Source organism: Seriola dumerili, unplaced genomic scaffold (assembly GCF_002260705.1).
Source record: "Seriola dumerili isolate Sdu_G_001 unplaced genomic scaffold, Sdu_1.0 BDQW01002667.1, whole genome shotgun sequence".
Classification (NCBI taxonomy): domain Eukaryota; kingdom Metazoa; phylum Chordata; class Actinopteri; order Carangiformes; family Carangidae; genus Seriola; species Seriola dumerili.
This window is the reverse complement of record NW_019176922.1, coordinates 162,641-183,882: the sequence shown is the minus strand read 5'-3', so window position 1 is coordinate 183,882 and position 21,242 is coordinate 162,641. Positions and strand designations below refer to the sequence as shown.

The following is a 21,242-nucleotide window of genomic DNA, read 5'->3' as shown; positions in this document are numbered from 1 at the left end:
TGTAATGTGCTGTATGTTACACCTAGAGTATGAAACACCCCAAAGAGCTACACTCAGCTTCTGTACCGGTTCATCATATAGTTGTTCATGTAGCTGAGAACGTTTTGTGTGTTTGTTAAGTTGTGACCAAAAATGATCCTTTGGTTTTGGATGTATTTTTTAAATCGTTTGTAATTTGAGTTTCACATTCAGCAAATGAAAGAAACAGCTCCTCACAGACACAGACCTGTGAATATTAAGTTGATTGTACTGATTCTTTCAAGGGGAGCACAACAACCTCCATGGGTCAAACCTGTGGGGCTGAATTCTGCATGGAAACACGTGACATCACAGCTAATCCTATTGTTTACTGCTGCACTGTAAACCTATATATTTGATACTGTAAATTATATAAGAAATCATATGATACAAATATAAAGTACTATTTACCAGTTACTATTTACTATAATACCAGTTTCAAGATCTAGAAAAGAGGTTTGGCACTTCCTGTATGTCTGTGGTCACATTCCAGACACCAGTAAAAAATGAAACCAAATTCTGTAACAATCAGGTGATCTAGGTTTTCTCCACAGCTCGATATATAAAAAGAGCAGATATAAATAAAAAAAAAATATTTTAATATACTACATATATATATATATATATATATCCTGTATATGAACATTGAATTACCTTAAGCTGAAAATGTGATGACACTATGTGACTTAATAATTATGTGGTTGACAGTAGAACTGGAATATTATTTACATTTTCCACAACATCCACATGCAAATAAATATTTACTAGTTGCTGAAAATGCTTTGCTTTGTTCCAAAAAAACAAATCAAGCTCTTCTCATTTTCACTTCACTGTAATGAATTTTATACCTGACACTTTATATAATAAAGAAACATCATTTATCAGTTCAGGTGAATCATTAACGGACAGAGCAGTGAGTCAAACAACAGACTGTATTTGGAGCTGTGAGTTGTGTTTTATTGTTTATTGGTAAGATTATTTCAACAGGATGTCGGGTTAGTACAAATCATAAAATACTACAGTGATCCAAGCTTGGAGAGCTATAGTATCAACATGTACTAACATGACATAATATAAAGAACAATGACCAAACAAAAGATCTTCACAATTTAATGATGACAATTTGACCCTGTTCTGTTTACATTCATATGTGGGGTAACACACTTTTCTGTTCTGTTATTCATGCTTTAAATGACATTTCATTCATCCAACATCAGAAAAGGACCACACACTACCTCACACTCTCTGCTGTAAAACAACGTTTTTGTTTCTTAATCAAAATTAAAAAAGTGACATCACTGTAAAACTGAAACCTGTGATTGGACCGTTGCCAGAGTGTTGAGGTTGATCCAGGTTTAGGGGTCGAACTCAGAACATTCCCTTCCTGTAGCGATGGATCAACTCTGACACGTCTTCCTTACACACCTTTATCCAGCCGTCCTCCTGCATGTGGTACACTAGACAAACACACACACACACACAAAACACAGAGATGAAAGCTCACGATGAACAATGACAATTTGCCTTGTGCTCACACACCACAGCTTTATACACTTCAGGACTGTACAACATTCAGTCTTCTCTCAGTTTTTTCTAATTACGTTTTCCACATTTAATGAATGTTTTTTAATAACTGACAGGAGAGAGATGACAGGAAATGAGGGGAGAGAGAACAACATGCAACAAAAGTCTCTGGTCATCACTTTATTCATTTCATTTCATTTCAGTGATGAAGTGAGAGTTCAGTTTGGATCAAAGTGACACTGACTGACCAACATTTCCATCCTTTGAGCCGCTCTGTTGGTGTGGGTTTAATCAAAGCCTTAAAGACAAACACAACAATACTAACAGTAAAAAAAAAAAAGTTGAGGAAGCCTGTGAGAGTGTACTCACTGTTGACCACGCCCCCAGAGTAGGCGTCCCTGTGTGTGGCGTGAGCAATGCCCCGGCGGCCCAGTTCATACGCCTCCTCTACCGTCATGTCTTCCCTGTAACCGCTGTCCACCACACCGTAGGCGTAACTGTTCCCACAGCCGGTAGAGAACATACGGCCAGACAGACGCGTCGCATTATCATCCACGTAGTACAGACCAGGGCCCTGGAGAGCACACACTCATTATATGGTCTGCAGGAACATTATGACTTCATATAGAGGCCACACTTTCTGATAAGTCTCCAAACATGAGCTGCGTACATGATTTCACCGGTCCATTAGATTCTGAGAAGACACCAGTAGCTCCAAATAGAGGCGTAACAATAATCACATTGCAACTAATGTAATATAACTAATCTGATATTGACAGGATTGAAGAAGAAGAAATTATACTTATGTAAGAAGTAGAGGTGTAGGCCAGCTGGTGGTTTCAGAACCATACGGTGCCTTTTATGTGTCATGTGGCTTATCTAGTCAATATTTCAATGTGTTGTGGTTTAATATGTGCACAGAATGTAGATGTACTATATTGTAAACCATACACACATTTTTACAGTCTGTAACCTCTTCCTTGTTTTAAATGTTATTTGTTGATTCAAACAGTTTTGGAATCACTTTTACAGAAACTGATCACAAACCAATTACAGCACTGTACTACAGTGACAGCAGTAACGTCTGGATAACTGTTCAGTTTCAATGGTGCATTGTTGTTTACTGTACTGTGGACATTTGAGCCAGATCACAGATCACTGTACGGTCACTTTAGAACACCGTATGGAAATGTATATACAAGCCTATGGGAGACAGTAGAGCTTTAGATTGAGAACAACAGTGTGTATGTACATGGTTTATCCAAAAATTGACTGTAATTAAAAAAGTGTTTGGCATTTGATGCAAATACTTGATTTTTAGATGTTTACCCTCCCTGGTTTCTCTGGTTTTCCTCCAACCTGCTAATACCACAAGGATGTTTCTTACCAGTAAGTAGGAAACAACTCGAGGCTCTGCTTCATTTGAAGTGATTCAAAAAACACTATAATGTTTCAGGCTCCGAGCTGTGCGAACACACACACACACACACACACACACACACACACACACACACACCGCTCACCTCTTTGTCCCATCCACAGATCATGCTGCCCATGGAGAGGCCCATGCCTCTGTAACCCAGCATCATGTTGGACAGCAGCTTCGACGCAGCAGCTACAGAGATCCTGTGGTTGTTCCTCAGCCTGTACAGTCTGCATGAGATCATAATAAAACAAGGTAGCAATTAACTCATTAGCAAATTAACTGACAAATCAATCAGCCATGTAGATGGTCGTGAACTTACAGTCTCATGACACTCCTCCTGGGTTTATAAAGGCACTAACTTTTGACTGAAGTCATGACGCACCACAACAGGAACTAGATAAAATGTTTCAGCATGGCACAAGCAACATGCAACACAGCATCAAACCTGAGTAAGAAAGCTTGTGCACACAAGTGTTGAAATTAACGTCCAAGCCAAATACACCTAAGACCCAGCACCCACAGCTGATGTGGACCGTCCCAGAAGAGTTTTAAGTATTTGTACAATCACAGGATCTTTATTTTACTTTGTGAAACTGCTGTGAAAGACAGAACCTCTCTCATTCTCCTGACATTACACTGGGCAACATCTACTTATTATCTCAGTTAATGATGTTTTTTACTGAGTTGTCAAACAAGCTGAATGTGGGCGTAATGTCCGTCTTATCATCACATAGAGGCACAGAGAGATAGAAGAAGAAATAACAAAAGGGACTGACACACAATGGGGCCAATATTGAAAACACTGTGACGGACCTGCATTCTTTAGCCAGGAGTCTCTCCCAGTACTGGCAGTCTGCAGCGCTGCCCGACATGGTGCCCAGCAGGTAGGGGTTGATCTCTATGACCTTGTTGACGTCGTTGGATGCTGCGGAGACACATTCGGAAGAGGGACACATTTAGTGACTAAGATCGAAGCACTGTAGCAACACCTTGGTCGCACCTGTTGTTTTATTTACATTTTGTGACCATTTATGTTTCACATTTTAAACATCCTCCTTGAGACCACTGGTCACTGAGTTGATGAGAAAGTATTTCCAATAGGATGCACAGTATGTTGATGATGGCTGGTCAATATGACTATTCATTCTGTAACCCCCTCCTTTTCTATACAGCTGCTCATTAAGCTTATGAAACAATATCAAAAGACTGTCTATGTACTGGCTAATCTACTTTGCCCTTTTTCTCACATTTCCACCGTTTCCAGGTCAGAAAGAGAAAAAAGAATGTTTCCACACGTTTCAACCCTTTTTTTCATTTACCCAAGTAACGTCCAGCTGAGGCTCTGGAGTCCACAGCCACGATGACTCCATGTCTGAACTTGAAGGCCAGAGTGGTCGTACCGTGGTTCAGGTCAATGCACACACCTCCATCACCTCCATTACAGGACTTGAGAAACCCTGAGGGCTGTAATGTAACCAAACAGTGTGAGTGTGTGTGTGCGTGCGTGCGCGCGTGTGTAAGAGAAGATGACAGTGGATTATCTATCATTACCTAAAATTCTCTGACAATAACTAAATGCATGATAGGACATTTGATACGAGGCTGACACTGAAAACAAGAGACGCGTGAAGTCACCTGCATCACGCTGCGTCTGACGCTTCATGCTCGTGTCAGTTTTACCTGACAGATACCTGAATATTAACTATTAAAAAGTCACGATACTCACGTCTACTCCCAGAGGTACAGAAAATTCTTGAGTTTTGGTCCCAAAATTGTAGTGGTTGGTTCGGTCGACGAGGGGCGTCTGTCCCGCTGGAAGAATGCGCTCACGGAGTTCAGAATAAGACTTAAAACCACTTACTTCGAAAAGAGCCATCGTCTATTAAAATGGATAAACTATAATCTATAAATATTCTATAGTGTATGTGTGTAGGTTTTCCAAAATAACGAAGACGATTGACAAAGCGTCAGGGGTAATTTCCTTGTGCGTAACAAAGAATTCGAAAGTGAAAGGGTTTTTAAACTATTTCACTCCAGATGTTTCCTCTTAAAATAAGATGAAAAACCGGCCAGCAACACAAAACCTATGTGCATCTGTTAATAAATGCACATAGCCAACCGTGCTAGGTTTTCAATTAAAAGTTCCTCGATCAAAATTAATTCAAAAAAACCTCTGTGGTGTTAAAAAAATGGCTCAAACCGAATAAACCAATGAGAAGCTTTGTATTTATCTCATCATCAGTCTCCAGGCGGAAATGCAGCACTCAGGTTCTGGGAAGCCATCAGAGGTCAATGAGATTATTGTTTGCATATTTCATACTTATGAAGAATATAATGCAATCAGGTTAATGACAAAGCAGAATATGTAGAATAAGATAAATTAACAGGAAATGCAGCACAGTGACCTATAGGACTAAAGGTACAGGTACATTGAAATACTACAATGAGACAGTAAATAATTACAAAGTATGAAAAGAAATGAGGCAACAGGGATCAATCTGATTTTTAATTGATTGTTTTTTATTATTCCATATTGTAAAAACATGTTACAACCTTCTCATTACGGCCTTGTAGCTTACTGTAGTGCTGCAGTAACCTCTGCACGGACTCTTCCACATCACAGAGAAGCATAGCAGCAGAGTTGAAAACAGGATGACTGTACTAATCAATCATCAGGTGAATAATGATGCATTGGTTGTACTGCTAAATGTTGTGGTGTGGCTGTGCATCCAGGGTCAGGCTGTATCCATCTGCTGCACGGTCTCCTGGACAACCTCCAGCTTTAAGGGGACTACTTTCTCTGCGAGAACTGGTGTCGTACCTGCACGATATTTGTATTTCATTTTCCTGGATAGACAGACAGATGGATAGATGGATAGATAGATAGATAGATAGATAGATAGATAGATAGATAGATAGATAGATAGATAGATAGATAGAACAAGTCACATAAGTTTTTATATCCTTAATGTTGCATTATCACACTGCCAATAACTCACTGTGAAGGACCTCTGATTTGCAGTCATGGTTTAACATAAAAACTCCTTCAAATACGGATCACTTACTTAACTTACTAAACTCTCTTGTAGATCTCGAGTAACGTCATACTTGTACCTGTTGTCTTTGTACTCTGACTCCTGGTAGGGTCTGATGTAGTCCACTCCTTGTCTGGTGATGACACAGATGTCGATGTTGTTGCCTGAGCCGAGGTCATTCATGATGCCAGCGTGGATGGCAACACTCACCAGCTCCTTGGCCTTCTCCAGCTGAGAGAGTTGAGGGAAATCAGGGAAGTGTTGGTTTTTTTTTTTTTAACATTTTCTCAACTGCTTGTACAATGTAGAGGCTTATTCTGCCTTCAGTACTGCTGTACTGCAATTATTCAATTCAAAGATGTCCAACAGTAAGTGAAGTCATTTTGTGATTGTGTCTAAATGATGATGACAAACAGTGATGTTCACAGTGTGTAACTACAGTTGTCCAGGAGCCATACCTCCAGATCGGGTTTGAACCCGTCCTCTAAAATCCCAAGAGCAGCCAGATCACCAGATCCTGCAGGAACACACAGTAAAGCCAGCTGAAACACAGAGGGGATGTAGTCTCACAGTGACATGCATATCTGAAAACATATAGTCATTTATATAGTTAAATATAAAATAGCAAAGTCATTATCTCTGACACTTTCACATGAAATATTAGCAGTGATAGGTCAGTCTATAGAAACTCTTACATCTGCAGTTTCAAACACCTGGTTTGTTTAAAACCCATTTAATTCACAAAATGACACATTTGAAAGACAAAGACTAAGACCTGAGCAGTGATGGTCGGCACGACTGAACAGACGACCCCCAACTACCCCAACAAAGAATAAAGGAAAAAGATGTCACAGAAACTGTACCATAGAACAGTGTTATATCACATACCCATCGCAAGGTAAGGCACCTTATTTACACTCCCATACGGCCCCACTGTGAACAGGTGGTTCCCAGTGCAATCAACTCCTCCCAGTATAAGATTGGCACCAATTTGGCCGTGATACCTGAGGGCCACAGAGATCACACAAGGGTTTCAATGAACTGTAAATTTACAGAATATGACAGCTACTGTAACATCTTTAATCTTAACTAATGTTATTGTTCACAGTCATTCATTCATACAACCCCTGATACAGGTGCATGTGCGTGTGCGTGTGCAGCACAAACCTGTACAACATGTCCTGTAGGATGTTGACGGCCATGACGACGCGAGGGTTCCTCCCACTGTTCAGCGAGAAGATGGTGAGGTTGGAGGAGAGAAGATCTGTGGTCTTCTCTGTATCTGCTGCTGTACCTGCTCCACAACAGCTAGAGAGAGAGAGAGAGAGAGAGAGAGAGAGAGAGAGAGAGAGAGAGAGAGAGGAAGAATAGATATGTGGATAAAAGATGAGGGGAAAAGAAAGAGGAATATGAAGAGTCATAGAAGGAAAGATTTCAGAGGAGATGGAGAACTACGATGATGGCTTCTTTCTTTAGCCACTATGTTGAATCATCAATCACAGAAATCCATAACACAAAAGATAGTGTGACTTATTTATCTTCTTCTACAGTAGCCTCAACAACCCAGAATGCAATGCAACCACAGAATGCATCAATCTGTCATCAGAAGTGTGTCACTGTTTTCACAAGTCTCTCTCAGCTCTCATGGAACGCCTTTCTATCTAACTGTTTTATAATTCACAACAAATGGAAACGTATTGAACATCCCAGAATGATGACAGTATCTGAAGGTAGATTTCTCCCCTCGTGGTTTCAGTCTAACACTCTTACACTTACTATATATTTGGAGCAATATAGTGGATCTTGGCGCACATCTTGTCGGCCACCACTTCACTGGAAGTGGCTCTTGTGTCTGCTCCCAGCACCACCCCATCCTGCACCAACACAACAAAGTGTATTAGTTCAATAATATTAAAATGAGCCTGGTTTGTTTGAAGATAACAGCTCCATGAAGACACGGCCTCAGTCTCTAACCCTCTGGGTGACCTTTGGGAAAGGCACTAAAACCTCCACCAGAGATAGATAACTGTGAATGAAGTGGGAAGCTCCCACATGAAAATGTCTGCAATTGTATGAATGACTGACGTGTTGTGTTGCACATGCACAAACACACACATGTAGAATGGATAAGTGCTTCCATTACATATAATAACTTAAAGGGCCACACCAGTGTGTTTGCATGTTTAATCCCATTTACTTCAACTGTGGACATCTTACACTACTGTTCACTATTTTCCAACACATACAAAACCATGAGTGATTATACGTTTCACAACTTCCAGGCAGCCATTGGTGAAAGTATGAAAATTAACTGTAGAGATCTTAGAACTATTTTGATACATTTAGACCTTCACTGCATTTATTTTTTTAATCAAAATTGCTTTGTAGAATTACAGGTTAGAACAAGAAACTTCCCGTGTTGTGTTCAGTGATGCTAAACAGCTAAACAAAGCTAAACAGCAACATTTTACAAGCAAGAAACTATTAAATTCACAGTAATGTTTTTGTCCACGTTGGGTTATTGGTGGTCTTTGATTTGATTTTCTGGCAACATAACTTATGCAGTGTGCAGTGCCATTTTGTCATTTGCAGGCTGGAGAGGCCTTGGATGGATGCACTGCCACTGTTACAGCATCATACAAGATAATAACCTTAACAATAGAGGAAACTTACACGTTTGTTCTTTCTGCAGGTTTCTATTTATATTAAACAAGAATTTAAAAAAACAAAACAATGGCTGACGAAAGGTATCAAATCAATCTGGTATCAAGTATCAAATTCATAGCTCATACACTAAAACATACAAAGTCACTGTGTTTTGATCCGTTCATATGTTTGTGAGTGCGGTTTACACAGCTTTGTACTTGCCTTGAACACCACTCCTGCTATGGTGGTACCTGTTTTCAGAGGTTTAGGTGTCTGTCCTCCTTCAAAATGACCCTCTAATGCAGCATTTCTACAGAGAGGGGCAGAGAAAGGGAGGAGGGGGATCAACTGATGAATATAGTATAGTTATAATAACACGTTATCATCGCAGCGTTTCATTGATTTACTGATAAACAAGCAGGAAAAAGTTACTTTCACTTTTGATCCCGATGAAAACTCCGTGTTACCGTCAGTTACATGTTTATTTTAGTCATTTCTGACACAGTGTGATGCTCGGAAGTCTTAAAAGAAGCTCATACCTCGTCGCGTTGTCGAAATTGAAGCCCGCTACAGGGGTCTCGAGGACATTTGATAGCGCCATACTGGATCTGACTGCGGCTTCTCTGCGCGTCTCAGTGCGCCTGAGGTCGCTGTTCTGAGCGTCACCTCGCCTTCCTCTCTTTCGATTTTGGAGTGAAAATGGAGAAACGCTGCATGGACTCACAAGTCAAAGGAGTCAGCACAGGGGTGAGTAAATCCGGACCGGTTCACTACGATCCGTTTCTAATGAGGCAGCACCAAAGCCTATTTACACTTAAAAATGATCTATAATCGATTTCGCGTACGAACAGGTGATGCTGTACCTGAATAGTAACCTGGTAACCAAGTAAAGTTACATCGACAGGATGTTCCAGGTGTTTTAGTATGAGTACATGTAATATATTATCTCTAAACGAGTTTATTCTTTATATTTCTAAAGAAAACGACTGGCTACACTTTCATTTTCAGTGCGAAAAAAACCCCTCCCACACAGAACTCCAAATCCCACAATTCATAGCCTTTTTCAGTTTGCATGAATGAAAATGAGGTCACGAGAAGTTAGTATGCCTGTGATAGTGCATTGTTATATTTTTCTTGTGTCATATTTGGCTTCGTCTACAATGTTGGAGAATCACAAATCACAACAACCCCCCCCTCCCCCCTTCCCCTCAGACCACCATCCTGGCTGCCATTTTTGATGGAGGGGTCGTGATCGGTTCAGATTCCAGGGCTTCAATTGGAGGGTGAGGATGTTGTGACACCACACTGAAGTTGCCTTCATTATTAAATACTGTCATACAGATAAGCAACAGCTTGATAACATGATAAACATTTAAAAAGATGAAACGCAAACAAAGTTGCTCATTGGATCAGAGCTGTTGAAGGATGTGTTTTTGAAGCAGAAAAAAACTTTACAAAGTACACTCAAAAGATCAATATTTTACCATAACATCTCTCAGAACTTAGTCTAAAAAGAAAAGAAAAATTTCAGGATCAGCCACTTTCTGTATTTTTCAAATCGTGAGCATCAAGTAATTACTGCTAATAATGTCTTTATTAACCACCTGTACCCAGTAAAAACTACATTTGACATAAACTTCAAAGCTTCAGTGAAGTTTTATGCTGTTTTCTATTAAGCTCAGTGGTGAAATGTAACTATTTACTCAAGTACTGTACTTACAGTACAATTATGATGTACTCAACTTCAGGATTTCCTTTTCAAGCTATGTCACACTTCTACCCCACAGATTTTTACATGTATAACACACGCTCCTTTGGCAGTTTATTAGGAACACCTATTGTAGCTAAAACAACTGCAGTCTAGTAAAACAGTCCTACAATAAATCCTCCCATCATGAAGGTTATAATGTTCATTTTTTTATTACCTCTGTCAAGGAGGTGTTGTCCCCTGTGTCTGTTGGTTTGTTGGTTTGTTTATTTGTCAGCAGGATTAGGCAAAAAGTACTGAACTGATTTACACCAAACCTGGTGAAGGGATGGGGAATAGGCCAGGGAACATTCAGTTTTGGGGCAAATCTGGTTAAAGTGGCAAATCCAGGATATTTTTTAAATATAACTTTGATTAAAGGAGCTATTGTACATTTTGCTATTGCTACATGGCCAGTATCAGCATTAACAGCTGTTTACTCACCAGTCTTGACAAGAGAGAGTTACAGAACAAGATGTTATAATACTACCTCTGAGCAGTGCTACCTTCAGGGCAGACTGGACGCTACAGTGATGAGAAATGGTAAAGTGATGAGACAGGTAAACTAGGCCAGGGCTAGCTGGTTAGCATGCTAACTTCAGTAGAGGAAGAGAAATAATAGAAATAGAAGCAAAACAAAAGGGTTATTTTCCATTGCTGGAGACAGCTGCTGGTGAGTAAAGGAAAGAAGTTTAATGCTTCACGCACAACATTTGTACCAGACTGGTAAGTAAACGTGTTGGCTAACTTACAAATAGCATTTTTCAATAATAATGCAGGAACTTTGATGTAAAAAAAATCAGATCCATTCTGATCCAGATCAGAAGATTATCCATTGTCATCTATGATTTTGTACAATTTGGTGAAGATCCAAATAATAATCCAGATTCTGTGGAGCTAGACAGGAGGACGCTGCAGTTTGTGGTGCTGTTGAACTGTGCTTGTGTTCATTCTCACCCTCTCTTCAGGGAATATGTATCATCTAAGACCATCAACAAGGTGATTCAGGTTCATGACCGGATCTTCTGCTGCATGGCTGGCTCACTCGCAGACGCTCAGGCCGTCATTAAGACTGCTAAATTCCACCTGTCCTTCCACAGGTGCCACGCACACATATGAATGCATTTGCACATAGCACAAATATGCACACATGATGTAAGCACATGTCTACACACAACCAAAAGATATTGTTGTTGATCCTCCCTAACCCATAGCGTCCAGATGGAGACCCCTCCGCTGGTGATTGCAGCAGCGTCGGTGCTGAAAGAACTGTGTTACAAAAACAAAGAGGAGCTGCAGGCCGGCTTCATGACAGCAGGCTGGGACAGGAAGAAAGGGCCACAGGTAGGTAGTAGTTATTACTTAGTAAGTCCACCTTGCTTTATGTACATGTGCACTACTGATCTCCTCCATCCTTCCCCAGGTGTACGTGGTGTCCTTAGGCGGGATGTTAATCAGTCAGCCCGTTACCATCGGTGGCTCAGGCAGCACTTACATCTACGGCTACGTTGACGCCAAATACAAACCCAACATGAGCAGAGAAGAATGCCTTCAGTTTGCCACTAATGGTACTGTCATATTATTTTACTTATGTACACAAATTCAAATACATTTGTACTCGTTTTGTCAGGGTGTTTTACGTCAGGATTTGAAAAAGGATGAATATGAACAAGGTAGCAGAAAATGAGAATTCATAAAAAAATCTTTTGGTTTTCCACAAAAGTTCAACATCTCTATGTGCAGTCTTAAGTCATGAAGATGACTTGGAAAAGTATTAAAGTACAAGTATGAAAATGTTACCTACTATGAGAGGTTGGATTAATATTCAGAGGAAGGAGTTCAGACTTAGAGGAGAAATCTTCTGTTTGCACTTTGGAGAAAGAGTTCATGTAAATTAGATGTTTGTTGGTGGATCAGTAGTTGTAGTCTGGAGCTGTGTAAATGTTACAAACTGTTCAGCTTGACCTGCTGTAAATATCCCTGCATCTTGTTCCTGTCCGTCTTCCTTTGTCTTCCTCCCTCCTCTGCCCTCCCTTTACCTCATCCCTCTCTTCCTGTGCTGCAGCTCTTGCTTTGGCCATGGGCAGAGACAACGTCAGCGGGGGCGTGGCTCACCTGGTGGTGATCACGGAAACCGGGGTGGAGCATGTGGTTGTGCCTGGTGACAAGCTGCCCAAGTTCCATGATGAGTGACCACCTGACACAGTTGAAATATATTTTCTTGTATGGTGGAGTAATTATTTGGATTCCCTAAGCCACAACTTTATTACTAATCTGCTCTGTCAAATCACACACACACACACACACACACACACACACACTCACCTGAAGAACAGGTTAGACACGTGGATTTTTAGTTTGTTGCCTGCACATGAGTAACTGTGATCATATGTGGAAACATATTTGAGTTTGTGTTTTTATGCTCTGATTCAAACTCTATTCCAAGGCCACGGTCAACACTGTCATCATTTCCATTATAAAACCAGGTTTCTGTCTGCCTTCTTATGTGTCCAGGTCACGTGTTGTGTTGTTTTTTTAACATATGGAAATATGTGAAATAAAAATGAATATTTTCCAAAACTTTATCATTCTTCCTCTTTTTTTCTTTCCTTACTTCAGTTCCGTGCTTCAACATATCTTTAAGGATTTGTGATGTGTTCCTGTTCTTGTTTATATATTGTTAATATCTATATCTGTTTATTGATTTTTATTTCTTAATATTTTTAATACAAATATTTAGTGTTTGTGGCAGTGCGATGCCTTTGTGGCAGTTAGTTGTACCATTAAAAAGTGATGCGCACTCCTCGCTGATTTGTAAAGTAGGTAGCCTTGGTTTCAGTGAAACAGTCGTTTGAGGCTATGACTGGTGCACAGCTCGTTGCAGAGGAGGGAACCTTTAACTTTCAATTTCGATTTAGGAAAACATGGAGTCCGTCTGATGTTTGACTGTAGAATTGATTTGGTAAAACAGACAGTTCTGCAGCATTTTATAAAGTTTCCGACAACAAGGAAACGACATAAACCGGGACTGAACGCTTCGGTGTGACCTGTTCTCCCCTGCGGTCAGGTCAGGTAGAGTCGGTGCTGTCGCTGCCGGAGTCTCTGCATCATCATGTCGGGAGGAACCGGGCCAGAGTGGTTGTCTCAGGAGGTGAAAACCGGAGTAAGTAAAAGGTTTTTGAATGTCTCTGAGAGAGCGGGTGGTCTGATAATGTGTGAACCGCTGCTGTTGGCCCACTGCTGGGCCGCATGCGGAACTGACCGTTACAAGTGCAAGGTATTCATTCTGATCGTTTCCTCTGTTTGTAGACAACCATCATTGCCGTAGAGTATAATGGAGGGGTCGTGCTGGGCTCTGACTCCCGGGTGTCGGCGGGGTAAGTTGGTGCGTGTGAACGCGCGTGTGCGTGTGTTTCAGGAAAGTAACTAAGTACTGTACTTAGTGCAGTTTTGCGGTAGGCTACTGAGGCCTGCTTTATTGTGTGTTTCCACATGCTACTAAACACTTCTACTGCACTAGAGAGTTGGGGTTAGATTTTAACACGATGAATATAATCATCCTAGAAAACACATCACATTGTTAAAGATTAAACCAGTGACTTCCGGCACTTTTGCTTTTGTTTGCACAAAAAAGCAGTGTGTAGTAGGAGTCCATGGTCACGGTCCAGGGGTCTGTTTCAACTGTTCCAGGCTTAAAATGATCCAATATTTAACAAAACAAAGAAAAAAGTCCAACATGTGAACACAATGTGTTCTCATTAATCATCTTACAACCCCTCTGATTTAACTAGTGACCCTTTGGAGGGGCCTGACCCCCAGGTTGAGAACCACCAGACTGAAATACCTGATTGTATATAAACTAGTTGATGCTAACTCCACCCTGATGGCTCAGTATTAACTATCTAATAATGTCTTATATAATAATACATCAGTCAGAGGGGTGAAATAAGTTCTTTTACTTTGATACCTTAACTACATTTGTTGAAAACACTTCTGCACTTTTATTTAAGTAGGATTTTTTACGCAGGACTTGTATTAGTAACAGAGTATTTTTGAATTGTTGTATCGGTACTTTCACTTAAGTAAAGAATCTCAGTACTTCTTCCACCACTGTGTTTCTTTTCTGAAGCTTCTCAAGCAAACTAACCTAAAATCCTCTCCATCTCTCCTCATGCACAGTATGTCCTCTTCTTGTCTCCACCCGTCAATCACACACACTCTCTGTCCTCATCCCTCCATCCAGAGCATCAGTGGTGAACAGGGTGATGAACAAACTCTCTCCTCTCCATGACAAGATCTACTGTGCTCTGTCAGGATCTGCAGCAGACGCTCAGACCATTGCTGAGATAGTCAACTACCAGCTAGATGTCCACAGGTAAATACACAGTGAACGGAGACTGATGGACTTATTACTCTTTTATTAAACACATAATGGCAAGCTGTAGTCAAACTCTGACATGTGATACCTTCCTCATTTCAAATGTGCTAAAAAACTAGCAAGGAGGTATTTTCATATTTAATGTTTTCATCGTTCACATTAATTACTAAATTACTACTGGCAGTTTAAATATAAAGATATCAGTATCATATCAACCTTTAGAATACTCTAAATCACAATGCACATCGCTTTTGTCTTTCTCTTTTTATAAGATATTCTGTTCTTCTTCCGTCAGTACCGAGATAGGTGAGGACCCCCAGGTTCGCTCAGCTGCCACTCTGGTGAGGAACATCTCGTACAAGTACAAGGAGGAGCTGTCAGCACATCTCATTGTGGCCGGCTGGGACAGGAGAGATGGAGGGCAGGTCGGTAAACACATGTAGATGACTGCTGCCTGGAGGGAAGATATTAAGCTTTAGACTAGGAAGATAAAACAAAATTGTCCAAATGAATGTTTCTACAACTTTTGCTCGGCTGACCTTGAGGTCACTTGATATTTAGAGCAGCTGCTAATGTTTTGAAAGATATTATCTAGCCAACACACTTGATGTGATAGGTGTCGGTACAGGATTACATCTCACCCTGTCTTCTTCCTCTCTGCTCCTGTGCCCTTTGACCTCTCGCAGGTGTTTGCCACCCTGAACGGTCTCCTGACGAGGCAGCCTTTTGCAGTTGGGGGCTCCGGCAGCTCATATGTTTATGGGTTCGTTGATGCTGAGTATCGCAGGGGAATGAGCAAAGAGGAGAGTCAGAAGTTCGTTGTCAACAGTAAGTGTTTTGTTGTTGTTGTTGTTGTTGTTGTTGTTGTTGGGTGATGACAGAGAAGCCAGACATTTGCTCCTTCTTGGATCAATCATTCTGTTATTTTATTTAATGTGATATTAGACATTTTGTCTGATGAAAACTAAATCATGTGTTCAGTCTCCTCACCGGTCTCACCTCCCTCTCCTTCTTGTAGCTCTCTCTTTGGCGATGAACCGCGATGGCTCCAGTGGCGGCGTGGCCTATATCGTCGCCATCGACGAGCACAGCACAGAGGAGAGAGTCATTCTTGGAAATGAATTACCGACCTTCTTTGATCAGTGATCAGTATATGGCTTTTCTATCTGTAGTGTGCGAAGCCACTGAAATGCTAAATGCAGTTAGGCGTTTGTTTTCCTCACAATAGCCATAGCTCATTTTTGACTCACCTGTCAACTTCTCAACTGTTAACTCAGCTTGTAAACTGAATGTTGGACAAGTATACTTTACTCATCATTCTAATAAAAGAATAAAAACCTGTACCCCTCTCCAACTCCAAAAGCTATTTCAAGTGTGTTATCAGGTGGCTTTTGCTTGCTCACACACACGGCTCATCATTGAAAGACTTTGAAATACAACAAAAAGAAGCTTCCAATAGGTGACATTGATTGATTTGCCTGTTGAGTTCACTGACACTAGGTAGCTGTTAATGTCAGACCATGCATGTAACTCACCAGAGGGATGATGGTGGACTTTTTGTCAGCTCAGTCTCTTGACCAGAGACTCTGACTATCAAACAGTCTGTTTCTCTAGACAAGGGGTCATTCAAGGCCACGCCAGTCTCTTCAACCTGCTGCCTTATTCTGTCAATGAGCCTGTTGCATGACAACAGTGCAACCCATAATTTGTTTTAATGGGCCTGAGGAACTAAAGGTGAATTAACAAAACCTGTAGAACCCCTTATATTCCTTAAGCCTCACTATGGATACTCCCACATGTTCTCAGCAGCTGTCTGAGGAATTCATTCTGACAAACATATCGCCAAAAAGGGAAAGTTAAAGCTGTTACACCACTGAAGGATTATGGCACCCATTTTCTCTGCACTTGACAGTAGTTTTGTTTAATCCCAGTATTAAGATAAGATTTTTGGTCATGCTGCATGATCTGAACTGGAAATGTATTAAATAATTAAATAATTAGTCCATGTTATGTTCGAATGAAGAATGAAGAATGATGTTGCAAACACCAACTGTGAATGTTATGAAGTTTTCATCCAGGATAAGGATCTGGCTATTTAGAAGGAATAATAATAATAATAAGAAGAAGATTATGATGATGATGATGATGATGATGATGATAATTAGTAATAGTTCACTTGTGTAACCACTCAGTTTAAGCATCTTAAGCTGTGTCTCACTGCAGTCTTTGGTTTTGAGCTGCAGTGTTTCAGGGAAACCCCTGCTGCTGCCAGATAATGAAACTGAAAGTGAATGAAAACTAGAACTGGTCTCGCGGCAGAGCAGGTCATACGAGGACGGCTGCTGCTGAAAAATGGCAGAAAATAAATTCATCCTCCACAAAGTCGCTGCTTTGATTTTAGCAGTTTGCGTCGACCTGTCCTTGTTTTACGCATCGGGACTGGTAGTGACGCACGGCGTCTTTGGACATCTTGTCCGTCTCTGGGTTTCTGCGGCTCTCCGGTGTGTGGCACTAACTGCTGTATGTCTGCTCACAATCGGACACTTCAGGCCGTTGCTGGTTCGTATTATAGCTGCGCACAGTCTGCTCCCCGCGGTGTTTGAGACCGGGACCAAGGCGCTCTACCATGAGGAGAGCCAGTGCGGCCAGCTGGCGGGTATGCGCTGCTGGCTGCTGTGCACCGCAGCGTCGCTGGCTGCCGCACTGTTTTGGGAGATCACCATCCCGGACACCGACGAAGCGGCCGCCGGTAAAGAGACAAAGCAGAAGGCTAGAGATCTGTTTATGAGAGTCCTCCGGCTGTTCAGACCCGACTATCCCCTGCTGCTGGGAGGGTTTGTGTTCTTGTCCCTGGCTGTTCTCTGTGAGTACAGATGATGATGATGATGATGCTGCTGATGATGATGATGATGATGATGCTGATGATTTCAGTCTAAGGTAGTGATGCTAAGATAATGATGCAGACTGATACAGATATGAGAACAGTGAAAAGTATTATTAAAAACACTCATGATTTTAATTATTAGCATTATTAGCATTATTAGCATTTTAAATTTTGAGTCTCACTGTTGGAATATAAACACTGGCCTAGGAGGAGTTGTCACTCTTGGTATATACAGGACTACATTCATGATAATCTGATGTATGCTCTTTGTATGTGTCTGTCTGTGTACCTGTGTGTGTCTCTTCTCAGGTGAGATGTTCATCCCGTTCTACACTGGCAGAGTCATTGACATCTTGGGTGGTCAGTTCCAGCAGAGTGAATTTATATCTGCACTGCTCTTCATGGGCCTGTACTCTCTGGGAAGGTATGGCACAATGTTTTCCCTCCACAGTCAGCCAGCAGCCTGTGTCTGTGGCTCACTGCTTATATCTAACTGACTGTGTCTTTGATTATTCAGCTCTGTGAGTGCAGGCTGCAGAGGGGGTCTTTTACTTTGTGCCATCAGTTCCTACACATGCAGAATGAAAGTCAAACTATTCGAGGCTTTGACCAAACAGGAAATTGGATTCTTTGAGACCATAAAGACAGGTAAGACTCAGTTCTGATGTGTGTTTAATTTTTAGGTGCACGTGAAGGGCAGAAGTCAGGTCGAGATCTAACATTACGTAAAAAGACAGGACAAGATTAGACAGGGCATTTCAGGACAAAACTAAAATGGCTGTCAGTAGAGCGCATACTTCTGCCAAGGCCAAACAATCCTACACATCAGTGACATATTATCTGTATCTGCGCCAAATTGTACAAATTTATAGATCTCCATAAGCCTGAGTTTTTACATCAAGATCCATGCGTTATTTCCTGAGAAATTGATTAACATGTTGAAAAATGGCCTATCTCACAATGACAAGGAAAGTGATGAAACATTCCTGGATCCGCTCCTTTAACTAGATCTGCTCCAAAATTTAATGGACTCTTCCCTGGCCTATGCCCCATCCCTCCATCAAGTTCAGGTTTAATGCAGGACTATTGTATTAGACTCCATTAGTTAAGAGAGGGGGTGGCACAGTGCGGTGGTTAGCACTGTTGCCTCACAGTGACAAGGTTCTGGGTTTGAACCTCAGTGTGGAGTTTGCATGTTCTCCCTGTGTGTGGGTTCTCCCCGGGTACTCTGGCTTCCTCCCACAGTCCAAAGACATGCACAGTAGGTTAATTGGCGAGTCTAAAGGGCCCATAGATGTGAATGTGAGCATGACTGATTGTTTTACTCTATATATCAGCCCTGTGATAGACTGACCACCTGTCCAGGTCCAGTCCTGTCCCCCGCAACCTTATAAGGACAAGCGGTATAGCTGATGGATGGGGGATGGATAGTTGCAGAGGCAACAACACAGAATGAGACAATGCAGGTCAGGACAGGATAGGACAAAGCATTTTGAACAAGACAGGTCAAGCTAGACATAAGATGGGACAAGACAAGTAGACACAGGACAAAATAAAACAGGACAGACGAGAATGTAACAAGACACAACATACGACAGAAAGACAGAGGATAAACTCTTAATTTTCTGTGCAGGTGAAATCACATCCAGGTTGTCTAAGGACACCACCCTGATGGGAAGAACAGTGTGCCTGAATGTCAACGTGCTGCTGAGGACATTCATCAAGACGGTGGGTATGATCTCCCTGATGATGAATCTGTCATGGAAGCTGACATTCCTCGTACTGATGGAGACACCAATCACTGGCCTCATTCAGAACATCTACGACACACACTACCAGGTAAAAGAAATTATTTTTTCAATGTTTCAGAAAATCAGAAAATATTTTGCCCTGATTTGAGACAACCTATTCAAGTTAAGTTAAATCTCATTGATGTACCCATTCTCCTTTGTTATACCTTCCTCAGAGGTTGTCCCTGGCGATGCAGGGCTCACTGGCTTTAGCAAATGATGCAGCAAGCGAGGTGGTATCCAGTATTCGTGTGGTACGGAGCTTTAACACAGAAAAACATGAGGCCCGTCGCTATGACGACCGCTTGATGGACACACATGCCCTCAAGACTCGCCGGGACATAGTCTCGGCTGTTTACCTGCTGGCACGGAGGGTAAGAAGCTTGTCATACTTAGTGAAACTGTGTTTTTGGGAGATCAGGTGATGTTGAGCCTATCATTGTATATTACCTTATTTAACAGTATTTGTTCCTTTCTGTGTGTCTTTCTATAGTTGACAGGGTTGGGCATGCAGGTCTTCATGTTGTACTATGGCAGGCTGTTCATCCGGAGTGGACAGATGACCACGGGCAATCTTGTTTCCTTCATCCTCTACCAGTCAAACGTTGGAGACAACATAAGGGTATCCCATAATGCTCTGTGGATTGTTGTCAGTCAGGGCTGGAAACTGCAAGCAACAAAAAGCAGTAGCTAGTTTAGGACTTTGGCAAGGACCACAGTATTTATTTAGCATATGTCATACACAAGAGACTCAGCTCAATGTGCTGTACAAAAGCATATGAAAAAGTTAAAAATACAAAAATTAAGAAGAGCNTATGACGACCGCTTGATGGACACACATGCCCTCAAGACTCGCCGGGACATTGTCAGGGCTGTTTACCTGCTGGCACGGAGGGTGAGAAGCTTTTATTACTTTGTGAAACTGTGTTTTCGGGAGATCAGGTGATGTTGAGCCTATTATTGCATATTACCTTATTTAACAGTATTTGTTCCTTTCTGTGTGTCTTTCTATAGTTGACAGGGTTGGGCATGCAGGTCTTCATGTTGTACTATGGCAGGCTGTTCATCCGGAGTGGACAGATGACCACGGGCAATCTTGTTTCCTTCATCCTCTACCAGTCAAACGTTGGAGACAACATAAGGGTATCCCATAATGCTCTGTGGATTGTTGTCAGTCAGGGCTGGAAACTGCAAGCAACAAAAAGCAGTAGCTAGTTTAGGACTTTGGCAAGGACCACAGTATGTCATACACAAGAGACTCAACTCAATGTGCTGTACAAAAGCATATGAAAAAGTTAAAAATGCATGTTGTAAATAAAAAAATTAAGAAGGGGGGCGTTGAAGGGGCTATTTGTAAGTTTTGCTATTGCTACATAGCTATCATTAGCATTAACACCTGTTTACCTACCAGTCTTGCCAAAAGCTTCAGCCATCATTGCATTTACAATACAAGAGGTTAGAAGCAGTGCTACTTCTTCAGGGCAGTCTGGACACTACAGTGACTCGGTATTGGAAAGTGACTTGACATGCTGGAGCTAACTGGTTAGCATGCAAACTGCAGTAGAGGAAAAGCTGTGACAGTAATAGAGCAAAACAAGAGGGCTGCTGAAAGTTTGATGCTGAACTTTTCATGCTCTCAATGCTAATGTTGGCTATGTAGCAATAGCAAAACGTACAAATAGCTCCTGTAACAACTGCTTGGTTAAAATGAGCATACACATAAGCTCTACTAAAAATGTTTTGAGGTTGCTTTTAAATGAGTATGAGCTCTTGTGTCAACAGGTAGACAGCAAG

At 41.4% G+C, this 21,242-nt stretch overlaps 5 protein-coding genes across 5 annotated transcripts in view; 3 read left to right on the top strand and 2 right to left on the bottom strand.

Annotated features, from left to right (window-relative positions):
- Nucleotides 1-953: 953 nt before the first annotated feature.
- psmb8 (proteasome subunit beta 8) lies at nt 954-5,142 on the bottom strand. Its single transcript, XM_022769306.1, has 6 exons — nt 4,695-5,142; nt 4,288-4,432; nt 3,782-3,893; nt 3,066-3,195; nt 1,912-2,116; nt 954-1,475 (listed from the first exon to the last, which is right to left on the bottom strand). Exons 1-6 carry the CDS (start codon nt 4,842-4,844, stop codon nt 1,387-1,389), a joined length of 831 nt encoding a protein of 276 aa, XP_022625027.1. The 5' UTR covers nt 4,845-5,142; the 3' UTR covers nt 954-1,386.
- A 325-nt stretch (nt 5,143-5,467) lies between these two features.
- On the bottom strand, nt 5,468-9,342 carry LOC111239428 (proteasome subunit beta type-7-like). Its single transcript, XM_022769307.1, has 8 exons — nt 9,189-9,342; nt 8,872-8,959; nt 7,780-7,877; nt 7,171-7,311; nt 6,892-7,007; nt 6,462-6,520; nt 6,083-6,234; nt 5,468-5,815 (listed from the first exon to the last, which is right to left on the bottom strand). The coding sequence occupies exons 1-8, from the start codon at nt 9,248-9,250 to the stop codon at nt 5,704-5,706; spliced, it is 828 nt and encodes a 275-aa protein (XP_022625028.1). The 5' UTR covers nt 9,251-9,342; the 3' UTR covers nt 5,468-5,703.
- On the top strand, nt 9,251-12,962 carry LOC111239429 (proteasome subunit beta type-6-B like protein). The gene is made up of 6 exons (XM_022769308.1): nt 9,251-9,396; nt 9,862-9,932; nt 11,365-11,496; nt 11,611-11,740; nt 11,820-11,964; nt 12,462-12,962. Exons 1-6 carry the CDS (start codon nt 9,349-9,351, stop codon nt 12,587-12,589), a joined length of 654 nt encoding a protein of 217 aa, XP_022625029.1. The 5' UTR covers nt 9,251-9,348; the 3' UTR covers nt 12,590-12,962.
- A 266-nt stretch (nt 12,963-13,228) lies between these two features.
- Nucleotides 13,229-16,117, top strand: LOC111239430 (proteasome subunit beta type-9). Its single transcript, XM_022769309.1, has 6 exons — nt 13,229-13,559; nt 13,706-13,773; nt 14,640-14,771; nt 15,070-15,199; nt 15,461-15,602; nt 15,793-16,117. The coding sequence occupies exons 1-6, from the start codon at nt 13,509-13,511 to the stop codon at nt 15,918-15,920; spliced, it is 651 nt and encodes a 216-aa protein (XP_022625030.1). The 5' UTR covers nt 13,229-13,508; the 3' UTR covers nt 15,921-16,117.
- Nucleotides 16,118-17,071: 954 nt separating this feature from the next.
- The window catches only part of LOC111239425 (antigen peptide transporter 2-like), an 8,079-nt gene continuing 3,908 nt past the window's right edge, over nt 17,072-21,242 (top strand). Inside the window, exons 1-6 of the mRNA XM_022769304.1 lie at nt 17,072-17,637; nt 17,968-18,082; nt 18,176-18,306; nt 19,292-19,497; nt 19,625-19,822; nt 19,942-20,070. Coding sequence (XP_022625025.1) covers nt 17,127-17,637; nt 17,968-18,082; nt 18,176-18,306; nt 19,292-19,497; nt 19,625-19,822; nt 19,942-20,070 — 1,290 coding nt within the window. The 5' untranslated portion in view covers nt 17,072-17,126. The remainder of the gene's footprint in view (nt 17,638-17,967; nt 18,083-18,175; nt 18,307-19,291; nt 19,498-19,624; nt 19,823-19,941; nt 20,071-21,242) is intronic.